This window comes from Halichoerus grypus, chromosome 2 (assembly GCF_964656455.1).
Source record: "Halichoerus grypus chromosome 2, mHalGry1.hap1.1, whole genome shotgun sequence".
Classification (NCBI taxonomy): Eukaryota; Metazoa; Chordata; class Mammalia; order Carnivora; family Phocidae; genus Halichoerus; species Halichoerus grypus.
In genome coordinates this window covers 135,034,061-135,049,560 of record NC_135713.1, presented here as the reverse complement: position 1 = coordinate 135,049,560, position 15,500 = coordinate 135,034,061, and the positions used below count along the sequence as shown (strand labels likewise).

General features: G+C 34.3%; 1 protein-coding gene across 4 annotated transcripts in view; it reads left to right on the top strand.

Moving 5' to 3' along the window:
- The window catches only part of SRFBP1 (serum response factor binding protein 1), a 66,294-nt gene that overhangs the window by 27,374 nt on the left and 23,420 nt on the right, over positions 1-15,500 (top strand). For all 4 annotated transcript variants that reach the window (XR_004914114.2, XR_004914113.2, XR_013445859.1 and 1 more), the window contains exon 4: positions 12,934-13,005. Coding sequence is in view for 1 of the 4 variants with exons in the window: in XM_036082227.2 (XP_035938120.1) it covers positions 12,934-13,005 (72 nt within the window). In the remaining 3 variants the exon portion in view is untranslated. The remainder of the gene's footprint in view (positions 1-12,933; positions 13,006-15,500) is intronic.

The window sequence follows — 15,500 nt, the reverse complement described above, 5'->3', positions numbered from 1 at the left end:
AATTATTTTTTCTAGTTCTGTGAAACATGCTATCCGTATTTGGATAGGGATTACATTGAATCTTGGATTGCTTTGGATAGTATAGACATTTTAACAGTATTCTTCCAATCCATGATCATGCTATAACTTCCCTTTTCTTTGTGCCATCTTCCATTTTTTTCCATCAGTGTCATAGTTTTCAGAGAAGGTCTTTCACTTCTTTGGTTAAATTTATTCTTAGTTATTTTCTTCTTTCTGGTGCAATTACAAATGGAATTGTTTTCTTAATTTTTCTGATGATAGTTGTTATTAGTGTGTAGAAATGCAACAGATTTTTTATATAGGCATACCTTGTTTTATTGTGCTTCTCTTTATTGCATTTCACAGATACTGCATTTTTTACAAATTGAAGGTTTTGTGGTAAACCTGTGTTGAGCAAGCCTATTGGCACCATTTTCTAGTAGCATTTTCTCACTTCATGTCTCTATGCCACATGTTGAAATTCTTATAAGATTTCAGATTTTTTCATTATTATATTTGTTATGGTGATCTGTGTTCAGTGACTACAACTTGCTGAAAGCTTAGATAATGGTTAGCATTTTTTAGCAATGACTTTTCTAAATTAAGCTATGTACATTGTTTTTTAGACATAATCCTCTTGCACCCCTAGTAGATCACAGTACAGTATAAACATAACTTTTATATGTGCTGGAAAACTAAAATATTTATTTGACTCCCTCTGTTGAGATATTAATTTTATTTCAGTAGTCTGGAACCAAGCCCACAATATCTCTGAGGTAAGCCTATATTGATTTTGTATCCTGCAACTTTACTGACTTCATTCAGTATCAGTATTTATATCAGACTTTAAAACAACAGCTGTAAGAAGAGAAAAAAGAGTATTACATAATGGTAAAGGAGTCAACCCAACAAAAAGATAGAATACTTGTAAATATGTATGCACCTAACATAGGAGCACCTAAATATATAAAGCAAATATTAACTCACGCAAATGGAAAAATTGACAGTAATATGATAATAGTAGGGTACTTTAATACCCCATTTACATCAATGGATAGATCATCCAGACAGAAAATTAATAAGGAAACATTGGCCTAGAATGACATGTTAGAGCAGATGGACTTAATAGATAAATCAGAACATTCTATCCAAAACAGCAGAATTCACATTCCTCTTAAGCGCACATAGAACATTCTCCAGGACAAATTGTATGTTAGGCCACAAAACAGGTCCCAATTAATTTAAGAGAATGAAATCATATCAAGCATCTTTTTCAACTACAGTGGTATGAAACTATAAATAACTATGAGAAGAAAACCAGAAAAAAACACAAATATATGGAGATAAAATAACATGCTATTAAACAACCAATGGGTCAAGCAAGAAATCAAAGAGGAAATCAAAAAAATACCTTCAGACAAATGAAAATGGAAATACAATGCTCCAAAATCTGTAGGATGCAGGGAAAGCAGTTTTAAGGGAGAAGTTTATAGCAGTACAGGCCTACCTCAAGAAACAAGGAAAATCTCAGAAAAACTAACCTTACAGCTAAAGTACCAAGAAAAAGAACAAAGCCTGGAGTTAGTAGAAGGAAGAAAATAATAAGGATCAGAGTAGAAAAAAACAAAACAGAGACACAGTAGAAAAGATTAATGAAACCAAGAGGTGGTTCTTTCAAAAGATAAATAAAATGGATAAGTCATGAGCGAGGCTCATCACCAAAAAAAGGGACAACATCCAAATAAATAAAATCAGAAGTGGAAGAGAAGTATAAAATACGAAGATCATAAGACTACTGCAAACAATTCTATGCCAACAAATTGGACAACCTGTAGGAAGTGGATAAATTCCTAAAAACATACAGTTTTCCAAGACTGAATCAAGAAGAATAGAATATCTGAACAGACTAATTGCTAGTAATGAAATTGAATCAGTAATCAAAAAACTCCCAACAAACAAAAGTCCAGGACCAGATGGCTTCACAGGTCAGTTCTAAACATTTAAACAAGAGTTAATTCCTGTCCTCCTCAGACTATTCTAAAAAATTGAAGAGAAAGGAACTCTTCCAAAGTCATTCTATAAAACCAACCTTATTCTAATGCGTAAAACAAAGACACTATAAAAAAACATACAGGCCAATATCCCTGATGAAAAAATCCTCAATTCAAAATATTAGGAAACTGAATTCAGCAGTACAGTGAAAGGATTATACGTCATGGTCAAATAGGATTTATTCAAGGGATGAAAGGATGGTTCAATATCTGCAAATCATTCAACATGATATACCACATAAATAAAATGAAAAATAAAAATCATGATCATCTCAAACGATACACAAAAAGCATTTGACAAAATTCAGCATCCACTTATGATAAAAACTCAGTGAAGTGGGTAAAGAGGGAAATGAACCTCAACATAATGAAGGCCATATATGACACATCCACAACTAACATCATACTCGGTGAAAATTTGAAACTTTTCCTTCTAAGATCAGGAACAAGACAAGGATACCCACTCTCACCACTTTTATTCAACATGGTACTAGAAGTCCTAGCTGTGACAGACAAGAAAAGGAGAGAAAGGCATCCAAATTGAAAAGGAAGAGGTAAAACTGTCACTGTTTGTTGTTGCCATGATACTATATGTAGAAAACCCTGAAGCCTCCGGTCTGTGTTTTAAAGCCTGTTTTATCCGATATAAGTTTTGCTACCCCAGCTTTTTTTTCGTTTCTGTTTTCATGGATTATCCTTTTCTTTCCCTTCATTCCATCTGTATGTGTCTTTAGGTCTGAAGTGAGTCTCTCCTATGCAGCTTATAGGGTGGTCTTATTTTTTTTATCCATTCATTAATCCTCTATCTGTTCATTGGCACATTTAGTCTATTTACATTTAAAATAATTATTGGTAGGTATGTACTATCAATAATTTTTTATTTGGTTATTTGTCTTTTTACACAGTGCCTGCTGTTCTGCACAATGGAAAGCACTCAGTAACATGTTTCAAATATTAATATGCACATCTCTTATAAATAGGTTTTTGAAGAGATTATATAGTAAAGAACCATTAAATTTTTCAAGTCAGATTGAAGATAAATCTTTATCATAGTTGCTAGTGAATTTTTTAGTTTATTTTATCCTCTAACGATAATGCTTGAGACTTTGTTGTTAGTTCATTTTTCATTTCAGGTTTAAGAACTTGAATGTCAAAATAAGTTCAGTATGTTGATAAATTTTAAGATGTAGAAGAGTGTAATTAAAAAAAACAAGAGTAAAGCTACTTGTGTCATTTCCTAAAAGGTTTACAAGTCGGGTTGATACCTTTTTTGTACTTTTGTCTACTTTTATGTTTTTTAGTCTGTTTCTTCATCTTAAAACTGGAAGTATTTCCTAGTTGACCTCCTTACTGTGGGGATTAAATCTATAATGGAATCCTGAACCTACGGGGAGGGTAATGGTAGTCCAAAGGAGGGAACCAAATTCAACAAACAGTACAGGAGAGGAAGCAGAACGAGGATAGGAACATAGCAGAAGCATGACGAAGAGGCCCACAGTGGGAGACGCCTCTGAGCTGTCTCCTCTGAATGGCAGAGGCTGGAGATGCCGTTAATTGCAATAGGGAACACAGCGATAGGCAAAGGAGGAAGACAGAGATACTTTATTTGGAAAAAAAAATCCCTTGGCAATATGATAACAGAGTATACCTTATTGAAGTTCCATCTGGTAGAACTGTATTTAGGAAACAGTAGAACAATATTTAGGAACAAAGTTTTTTGTTGTCACTGAAGGGTAACCATAATGAGATTTCCATCTGTGGAAACGCATGAAGATTTGGATGTCAGTAACTCTCTCACGAGTTATTTCAGATTCTGTATTTCAGAGAAATGCCTTTCTTGCCTGATTTCCAAATAGACCAAAAAAAAAAAAAAAAAAGAATCTCTAAGAATTCAGCCTTCTCTTGTCACCCTTTAATTCTTTGTATCTGGTCTTGCCCCTTATAACTTAAACGTACTCCAATTTTAGTCTCATTTTGGAAAATACAAATATGTTTCCTATTTTATGAAATTAAAAGCCCAACCTTAATGAGAGCCTCTTGGAATTAAAAATGTCAGCATGGTTACTGCGTCCAAGTTACTTTTTGTCTTGACTCAGTCTCCCTCCCCAAAGCGTGATATAGAACAGTTTGACTGCAAACATACTTTGCCCACTGAATCAGAGACAACAGTACAGTGGTTATCTAGTTATGAGTCAGAAGGTACAAGTCTCAAAAGCCTCTGGAAAGAAGAAAGAAAAGGAGATAGCCCAATAATCAAAATTGGGATTATCTCATTCCAATTAAATTCGCTATTTTGAATATAAGCAAAGCAGTAGCATCCAGCATCATGTGGAATAAGGGAACTGGAATATTCTGATAAGTCTTGTTATTAGTGGATGACTACTTTTAATGTAAGAAACTTGAACAACTTTAGTTGAATGTGATGAGGAAAGAATGAAAACCATGTCTGATTTATCACCACTGACAGCAGGATATGGCAAAAAGCACCATGTGGGGATTCCAGGCCCACCCCTGTTATAATACCTTGAATGGATCTCTTACACTTTCTTGGGTTAACATTTCCTCTTAGGCTCATTGATTCACTGGAAGGAGTCACAATACTGAAAAAAAAAAAGCTTTTATGCTCACAGTATTATTTTATTACTGTTCAAGGATACAGATTAAAATCAGCAAAAGGAAATAGCAAATGAGAAGAAAGTCCAGAAGACACCAGGTGTACACTTGTATCTTCCTTCCTCTTCCAATATAGTCACATGGACATACCCCCAGCAATCATATGTGACAACGCTTGCAAAGTGTTGCCAACCAGGAAAGCTGACTTGAGCCTTTGGTGCCCAGGGTTTTTATCCGGAGCCAGTCACATAGTCGTGAATTACCTGCATGACTGTCCTCATCAGTGACTCAGAATTAAGCCTCCCAGAGCATAGACATAGCCACCATAAGTCACATTGTTAGCATCAACTATCTGATCAAATTGGTACCTTGTGTTCCAAGAGCTCAGAACTCATCTCCAGAAGCTGGCCAATGGCCAGTCCTGAAGATACACCTTTTTCAGTTATGTGCAGAGTTTGAGCAACCCAGGCCTGCTGAATTAACCGTTTCCTGCATGGGTATAGAATTACATAATAGTTTAAGTCTCTTATAATTCTAATGTTTTAATGAATGGATTACTAACTCCTCTCATAATTGTAAAAAATTTAATGCTTTATTTCATCTTTGAGGTGGATTGGATAATTCTAATGATTTGAAAGCTTAAATAAAAGAAATAAATTATACTGACGCTAGAAAATAAAGCTGAATTGAATGTCTAACAGTGAAAGAATTTGTGTCTTACACAAGTCAACACAGAGCCCTGCTCACTGATGAATAAAACTCCCAAGTGAATAAAATCCCAAGATTAAGATTTTCAGACTTGAGTTCTTGTAAGGAAGTCAAAGGAAAAGAAGCTACTTAAGCCCAGTTTCAGAAGCTTAGTCAGCATTTGATTAGTAAATTACTGATTTTTTTTATTTCCCTTGCATTGGTGATAAATTTAAACTTTTTTTTTTTAAATGAAAACCCTTTATAGGATTTCTCTACAATTGAGTAAAATTGCTCAGGTTTTATTTGTCTAATTTAGTATGAGTCTCTTTTGCACTCATTTTTAAAGTTGTTTAGTGCAGTATTCCATATTTGCATCTGTAATTTAACTCTGGTATCTTCATTTTCCTATTGTTTATCCTTGGTCCTTTATCCTTGGTCCATGGTTTTGAGTTGAGAATGGCTTTGTGTTTTTGCTACTTATCTTTTTTTTTGGGGGGGGGGGTCACTTAATGTGTTTGCTCATATTTATTGGATTTTAAAATGTTAAAAAATTTCTTTTCCTAAATTAAAATGTATCTAGGTATTTTTTTCCCACGTCCATAATGTATGCCTTTGATATAAAATTTGCAAATTACCATATGGAATAATGCATTTTGTTCTACTTTTGAAATTGTTGAATATTTGACATGGTTATATTCAATTTAAAATAGAATCCTTTCTAAAATTTAAGAGAAATACTTTTATCTGGAAAAAGGCTTAAGAATTAATTTTGTATAAAAGAAAACTAAGTGTTTCTGTATGGTTAGTCATTTTATTTAGAATTAACCCCATACACTAGAAATGGCTTAATGCAAAATTATCATACAAGCCCTGAACTGGTATCTTTTCTCTCACATTTTTAATGGATATTTTCTTAACCATGTGCATGAGGGGACCAGATAACCTTTCAAAACTAAGTACTTGTAAAATGTCCTTGGAATAAATAAATAGCTGCTATGTAAAAAGTCTGTTGTTGGGTCTAGAAATGGATCTTAGTTTTCTATTTGGCTTAAAATCTTTTCTCAGAAGGAACAGTCTTATCTTTTAGTTGCCACCTGCCTAGCTTATTAGCTAATGTGGTTCCCACCCATTCACAACATAATATGTATGTTTCAGTGAGTCCTTACGTAGTAATATTTTACTTTCTCTCATTCTAAAAAAAAAGTATAGTAATGTACCATACTTTTGAGCAGTAAATGCTTCACTTTGCAACACCCTAGGAGTCCTCCTTGCCATTCTTTCCAGAATTTCTCTTCAGCTTTGCTTCATAAAGAAAAAGCCCACATTTGCAACTAAATATTTTTTGGCAAATCCTGGATTTGACTTTTGTTTTGATAAGAGACTTTACTGATCTCTTTTAGATTTTCTCTTCTCACTAAGAAATAGGCATTTTAAATTTCTTTATTCTGGTCCAATTCTGTTCAATAAATGTTTTGTACTGGGATCTAATAGGCAAAAGTATTGAATAAAACACCTTTCTTACCCTTGAAGAACCTACACTGTAGGCTTTTCATTCCATTTTTATATCAAGAAAATGGAAGGCAAAGGTTAATATAAGCATAAATTATTCTGTGACTGTCTTATATTGTACCTCAGGCCATTTCGGTTTGACTAGATAGCTTACTGCCTGGCTGTGTTCAGGTTTGCTTCCTTCCCATGCACTTGAAGCAAAACTGTTCCCAACAAGCTGGTTGGTTAGAGTGTACCTCCACTTCTGAATAGTGAGGCAGAAAACTGAAATTGTTGCAACTCTTTATGGTTCAAGCCTCTAAATACCATTTGTCTTTCAGAGTTCTTTCCTTTTTACCTAAATTAAGGCTCTGTGGGGTTTTATCCACAAACCTTGCAATTTTACCTGCTTTTGGAACTCTTGTGGGGAACCATTCACTTATAACAAAGATAAAAGATGTATTGACAGCTGAAAATCCTATGAACTACCCATCATCCCAAGTATTCTTTGAAAATTGTGAATTACTTCAGATTTAAAAAAAAAAAAAAAGTCAATTCCCAATATCCCTGACAGTTTAAATTACTGATCTAGTGGACCTTAATGAATTTTGGTGTAGCAACTGGCTTTCATAATCCATTTGCAGGGTAATTTATTCTTAAAATATGACTAAAATTGTGTGGCCAAATTATAACCCAATGTTTAGTTTTTCACTCAATCCAAGAGAAATGAAAATGTTGTTTAAAACTTATCCCTTGAAAGTATATTAGATATGCTGAGTCAGAATGTACATAAATCTAGAATTTAGAGCAGTAAGGGACAGTTTGTGAATTCTGAAAGTTTAGCATGAACTTCCCAAGTAGACTCCACAGTGGACTCTTAGAAGGATTCAAAAAGGCCATAGGTTAAATTTCCTCTTGCCTTCTGAAGGGAATACTAACATTTGAGGTGCTGTCTATCCACTTGTGACAATATATCAGGAGTCTTATTCTGAAAGGCAATACCTGATCTCTTATGAATAAACATACAGGGAGGGAGGAATAACTTCATAATACACTATTTATTGCCGTTTTTGCATTGTCTAAAATGACATTTTATTTATTAGCTTCTCATTGTCTACTTGTGATAGCACTAAACAGAAAATCTAGGTTAACATAGGAGATAGCATCCCCTATGCTGTCATGTGCTTATATTTAAAACAAAGGCAATAAACAGCTTGGCTCCAAAATACTCAAGAATGAGTGTTGTCGTAAGGAATGTTTAAGTCATTCATCTCCATCTAAATTTTACTTTGGTAATTAAGGTGAATATTTTATTCTGGGCATTATTTATGGCACAGAGTGCTTGTCCAAATAATACAGTGTAATGAATAATACGAAGATTAGTAGGAGATAGAAACTATGTTAGCTTCCTAGTGCTTCTGTAACAAACTATCATAAATTTAATGGCTTAAAACAAGGATATATTATCTTAGAGTTCTAGCAGTCAGAAGTCTTAAAATCAGGGTGTTAGCAGGGCTGTATACCTTCTGGAGACTCTAGAGAAGTCAGTCTCCTGTCACCCTCAGCTTTTAGAAGCCACTTGCATTTCTCCATTCATGGCCCCTTCTTCTATCTTCAAGTCCACCAGCATAGCATCTTCAGGTTTCAGCCTCCTTCTCTTGCTCATTTCCTTTCTCCCTCCCCCACCTCCAACCCAATCTCTATCTCACTCCTATTCTCTGCTGCTCTCAGAACTTTTAGTTACTTTAGGCCCATCTGGATAATCCAGGATAGTACCCACAGCTTAAAATCCTTAATTTAAGTAAATCTGCAAGATCTCTTTGGCCCTGTAAGGTAACATACTCACAGGCTCTGGGAATTGGGACATGGACATACTTGGGAAGCCGTTCAACCTAGTACAGAGTGTGCAAATAATAGTTATGTTGTAAAAGTAGAGGTTATCATAACCCTAATTTGTGTTTGCTGGTCATACTCCCAAAGGTACGAATGTAAACAGATGCTTTTCCCTTCTTCAGTCTAAGAATATATTCTCTACTTAGTGGCCATTTTTCAGAGGTATTATATTCCTTAAAGGCTCCTTTAGTTTTGATTGTGTGGATTTAATTTAAGTTCATTGTCTACGGTGTGTCTGGGGCTTTTGAGTTTTTTCAGAAACAACGGATGAGATAAAGAGCAGGTACTCTGGCTCTTGCTGTTGCTGAGTAATAAACCGTTCTTTATCTCTGGCCCAAGAGCTTTGTGTCTTCTGCTGGCATCCACAAAACCATGTCAGGCTTGCTTACTAACTTTCAAGTAGGGTAAAATCCCACATCCTTCACAGATTCTGACAGCGGCTCTTGCTTATAATTTACCCAAGAAATGCCCAGCCGTTTTTAGTGGCACTCATGTTTCTTTAAATATTCTCAACCTCATTCAATTCAGATCAACTTCAGTTTCCCTGTTAAGCGTATTCTGTTTATTTTGAACCTTCATAACATTTTCCCAACAGTATTTCTGAAAGACCACGTAAGTTGCCAGAATTAGGTCCTGGGGTTGCTTAGTGCCTCACATTTATTCAAAAACATATCTATTTTTTGTGTGTGTTGAAAGGTACAGTAAATACTTTAAACTTCTATAAATCAGCCTCATTTAAAACTAGAAGGTTCTTATAACTAGAAGATTCTGACTGTGTTCATTGGTCACATGACATTGGAACCATGAGGTAGAGTTTAACTTCTGTGTTAGTTTTTACATGAATGCTTTAAATATGGTGGAGATCTTTTGGATTATATCAAAGTGGCAATAAAATAGATTATGATCTAGTGGAAGCAGTAATTAAGGTCAGTCTTACCACCAACTAACAATAGGACCTTGGAAAAATCACATGATTTAATTGAGTCTTCCTTTCCATTTGATAAGTGAAGAATCGAATAAAGATAATTTAGGTTCCTTTTAGTTGAGCATTTGTTCATTTATTTCTGTTACCTTATTTTTATTTATATAGTTGTTTTAAAAATAAAAACCTCTTTAAATGTGTCCCATAGATTGTGAAATGCAGTGTTGCCTTATTAATTTTCAGAAACCCTGAAATTGCTGTTTATATTTTTCCTTTCCCAAGAGTTATTTGAGGTTTTTGTTGTTGTTGTTGTTGTTTTAAATTCCTGGTAGAATAGCCTTTTTTTCCATTGGTTTTCTTTAATTCCTACTTTTTCATTGTGATCAGGGAATGTTGTTTTTAGTATTTTACTTGATGGAACTTACTAATACCTACTTTGACTTCATATGTGATAAATTTTTTAACGTTCATGTGTGCTTGAGAAGAAGGTATAATTTGTATTACTAGAATATAATGTTCAAAATAAATCCATGACAGATACACCTTATTAATTATATTAAGATTTTCTAATGCTTTTCCCCCTATTCTCAACTTTCTTGAACTGAGGGTTGTATGAAAGTCTTCTATTAGTAGTGTGTTTCTGTTTTTCCGTATCTTGTAGTTTCTGCTGTGTCTCATTTCATTTTTTTTCTTTACTTGAATTATTCTTCATCTGATACATGATCTCAACTCCTGCTTCCTAATTGTTCCTATTTGCCTCGTATATCTTGGTGAATTCCTTTGTTTTTAGCCTTTTTGAATCATTGTGTTTTTTTGTGTATCTCATATATTTAGCGTAGACTTAGGTTTTGCTTTTTGATCCAATCTGGACGTCTTTTTTTTCTAGTATCAACTTCCCCAGTATCTTAATCTTCTACTCCCTGGCTCTCTGTATGTGCAAGCTTGTAATGCAGTGAGTACTATGTTGAATTTGGTGTTAGTTTCTCAACTTGGAGATATTTTGAAGTTTATTGTATCCTCTACCTCCTAATAATGATGAATGCATGGTTCATGTAGTCCTTGTTGAATTTATTCTTTTGGAGGGAGTATGTGGACTGGTTGAGATTTAAGCAGCATTATCTTCTGCACGTCTTATATTCATATTTGCAATAACATTTAACTGATTTACTCTTTAGAATGATTTTTTTACTTACAGAGTAGAAAAAGATACCTATAGCCAGCCGACAAAAAAATTTGGATTTTTTAAATTATAATTTAAATAGTTTTACTGACTTTAAACTGACAGGGAGGCCATCTTTCAAAGTAGCTCATCAGTTCCTAAAGACATTATACACACACACACACATACAGACTTAAAAGAAAGAATCTATTATTTTTATTCTCCTTACATAGATTTGTTTTACATACACATTTTTTCCTAATTGCATCCGTGTATACAAAATAAAATTGAGTATTTTCAGAAACTGTGCTTTTGATCTTTCTGACATTAGACCATTATCATTTCCATTCTGCTCATTTTCCAAAAGCATAGTATGGTTCTTTAATACAGAATCTGTGGTAATTTTTCAGGAGTTACACAAATCAGTATGTACAAGGATAATTACACCATTCTTATTTATAAAAAGATTTAAAAAATCAGAAAACATACTAATGTCTGATAATAAAAGGTTGGCTAAATAAATAAGGACAGTGATGTAAGAGAATGAAAAGAAAATGGATAGATATTTGCTCTGTCATTAAATGATAAAGCTAGTTTACAAAATGCTATGGTCCTGGTTTTTGTGTGTGTGTGTGTGTTTAGGTTTTATTTATTTGAGAGGGAGAGAGAGAGAGCATGCACGTGGGTGCACGTGTGTGAGCGGGGGGAGGGACAAGGGAGAAAGAGAGCAGACTCCCCACTGAGTGGGGAGCCTCAGGCAGGGCTCAATCTCATGTCCCCAGATCATGGACTGAGCCGAAACCAAGAGTTGGTGCTCAACCAACCGAGCCACCCAGGTGCACTGGACCTATTTTTGTTTAAAATATATTTTAGGGGCACCTTGGTGACATATTCGGATAAGCCTCCAACTCTTGGTTTTGGCTCAGGTCGTGATCTCAGTGTTGTTAGATCGAGCCCCATGGTGGGCTCCATGCTCTGTGTGGAGTCTGCTTCAGACTCTCTCTCTCTCTCTCCCTAAAATAAATAAATCTTAAAAATACATATAATTTAAATAATTTTCATGGAATAATTCCTGTACAGTTTTTGCCATATCATACATTTATCTAACTCACTATCACTCAGTGTTGTTTCAAAACCAACTATCTGATTTTATTTAGCTTTCTTCCAAATAGTATTATGAAAAAAATACACAAATGTTCATTGTATTTTTTCATGCACAGTAGAATAACTTGATAACTGTTAAGAGAAATTTCATTTTTGTATGATCTAAAGTCCTCATTCTTTAGTGAAATGTGTATCAAACTCAGTTCTCTCAAACATATAGAAGGGTGTATGGTAAAATTGTAACCGTGTATACATTGTTAGTAATTTTACTTATTTTTTCTCTGCTTTTCTGGTTTTTAATTTTCTAAAGTAAATTTGGATTAATTTCTTGTATAATATAAAAGTATTTTGTAGCTTAGTTTTTTTAATCATTAATTAAAATTAAGTATTTCTCTATAAATCTTTACATTTCTCTGTGAAATGATGTAATTGGTAATGCCCTGAAATGTAATTAAAATAAGTAATAATTTCTTTGAAATTTAGAAGTCTTAAATTAATATTTTGAGTTATATTAATCTTATTTCAATTAAAGAACTGTTATTAAGCTGGAAATTTAATGGCACATTAAATTTTCTGGCCTCCATGGAATCTGAGTATAACTGTCTTAAGAGGATTAGCTCTTAAATTCATTTTGCTGTAGTTTTTCATAGTATTATAAGTTCATACTGTGATAGGAGTTATTCTCATCCAAAAATTAAGAACTTATTTAATACCAGATTTCTTAAAAGACAAACATGGGAAGAAATGTACCTCATAATAACGAATGGTGCACTAAAATTAGATTCATAACTGGGCGCCTTGGTGGCTCAGTTGGTTAAGCATCCTACTCTTGATTTCGGCTGAGGTCATGATCCTCAGGGTTGTGAGATAGAGCCCCACTTAGGTCTGTGCTGGGCATGAAACCTGCTTAAGATTCTCTCCTGCATCTCTCTCTGCCCCTCCCCCACAAAAATAAAATAAGTAAATAAAATTAGATTCATAACTAAAATTCCTTTTTTTTTTTTTTTTTACAGGAATTGAAACCTGATATAGTAACTAAATCTGCTCTCGGTGATGATATCAACTTTGAAAAAATCTGCAAAAAGGTATATCTGCAGTGGATTGTCTTTCTTTTAAGAAAAGTTCCTTTTTATATGGTTGACTTACTTTCTCTTGTCACCTTTGTCCTTGAAGAAAAAACTTATCAACAAGCCTGATGATTTTTCCCCACTTGAGCTCCGTTATTGCCACCAAAAAAATATTTTTATGGTAATTTATGAATTTTGCTTTGCTTGTGATAGCACACCTTCAAGGTCCTTAAAGGTATGTTGAACTTAATGTGCCATTTATGTGTTAGTAACAGTTTGTTAATCTTACTAAACAGGACAAACAATATTTTTATTTTTTCCTGGTAGTTTTTATGACCATTTAATCTCCATATTTAGTACTCGTGAAAGATTATTTTTACCCCCTTTTTACAAATGAGGAAACTAGGTCAGAAAGAATGAAGTGAACTGAGTAGAGCTATACATACACTGTTATATGGCACAGTTGGGACTTCTACCCAGTTCTCCTGCTCCTACTATTTCCCCTTTTTCATTTCCGCCCAATTTGCTAATGTCTACATAAGACAGTTCCAACCTGAGAGCAGATTTTGGATTAATGGATGTTTCTGTGTTGCTTTTCTGTTCTCACTTTCATTGGCATTTGCTCTAATGTATATTATTTCTTGTTTCTTGCCTTTATGTCCACTTTGCTCTTTTTCTAGTTTCTTAATGTGGAAGCTTCAGTTACTGATTTTAGAACTTTCTTATTTTCTAACAAGCATTTAGTGTTACAAAGTTGCCTTATGTAAGCATTCCTTTAGCTGCACCCTTAAATTTGATGGGTTGTATTCTCATTTTCTTTGAGTTCACAATGTTCTAAATTTCCCTTGAAACTTCATCTTTGACCTGTGGTTTAGTTAGAAGTATATTGTTTAATTTCTGAACAGTTAAAGGGTCTTCTAGGTATGTTTTCATTATTGTTTCCTTTATGATCCATGAGCAGCCTTTTTATGATTTTTATTTCTGTTATGGTCCAGAATGGCTTATCTTGGTAATATTTCATATGCACTTGAAAACAGTATGTTTTCTCTTGAGATCAGTATCCTAAAAATGTCAAGTAGGTCACGTTAGTTGTTGGTGGTGTTCAGGTGATTTGTGTCCTTACTGATTCTCTGCCTACCTGTTTTACTGATTACCCAGAGCCTTATGTAGAATCTCCAACTGTAGACGTCAGTTTGCCTATTCCAGGCCTCAGGAAAGAATGCTTTGATTCTTTGAGACTAGCGCTGACTTTTCTACAAGTGATATGAGACGTTAGATTTTAAAGCATTTTAAGAAAGCCAGAATATGAAAGGTTTTTATTTGTTTGAGGGGAGGGAAAACTTGTTGGTGCCATTGTCCTGATGAGAAAAGCAACACTAAATCCATGAACAAGATTTTACAACAGTCTCTTTATTTTGTACTAGAATAATTTTACAGTAAATATTCTTATTTCTTAGGATTTTTTTCATAAAGAGAGGAAAAAATACAGTTTTAAACTGTGGTTTGGTCTGTATCTCAGACAAAATAATGGCATGTTAAATAGAATAATGGTAACTGAATAAAAATGTTACAGAATTTTTTTTTTGTTTTCTCTTGAAAGTTTAAAAAAAATAATCATTTTTCCAGAATAAGTTTTTTGAGCTTTCTGGTTGCTAAATTCTAAAAGTATTGATTAATGTTTAATTTATGGTGAAAGTAAAAAGCATCTTCTCTGCCAGATTGTTTTCACTTTGGAAGATTAATATTAGTGTATGTGTAATATTTATAAAATCAGTTTTTTAGGGTATCCTCTTCCATTTACAACCCTTCCTTCAACTTTCCAGTGTGTGAAGTGTCACTTCTCCAAAAAAGGGAGACAACAAACATCTATATTAGCTTATCATTGTTATTTTGTATTAGTAAATTCATTTGCATATGACAAGATTTGTAGTCATGAAATTTTTTTAAATTTATTTATTTTAGAGAAAGAGTACGTGTGCATGAGCAGGGGCCCGAGAGGCAGTGGGGGACGAGAGGAGAAGAGAGACAAGCAGACTCCCCACTAAGCACAGAGCCTGAAGGGCTAGATCTCACAACCCTGGGATCATGATCTGAGCCGAAATTGAGTTGGACGCTTAACTGACTGAGCCACCCAGGTGCCCCCATGGTCATGAGATTTTTAATATGAATTCAGATAAAAAGTTTAGGATCTTGGAGCGCCTAGGTAGCTCATCCGGTTAAGCAGCTGCCTTTGGCTCAGGTCATGATCCCAGGGTTCTGGGATCCAGCCCCGCTGAGCAGGGAGCCTGCTTCTCCCTCTGCCTCTCCCACTGCTCCTGCTGTCACTCTCGCTGGCCCACGCTGTCTCTCTTTCTCTTTTTCAAATAAATAAATAAATAAAAATCTTAAAAAAAAAAAAAAAGCCTAGGATCTCACTGTCAAGGGTCAAGTGAAACCTGATTACGTTTCTGCTTTGTTTATACCTTCCTCTAAACAAAAGCAAGGAAGGAAGGGAAAGTGGAGAGAGGGAGAAA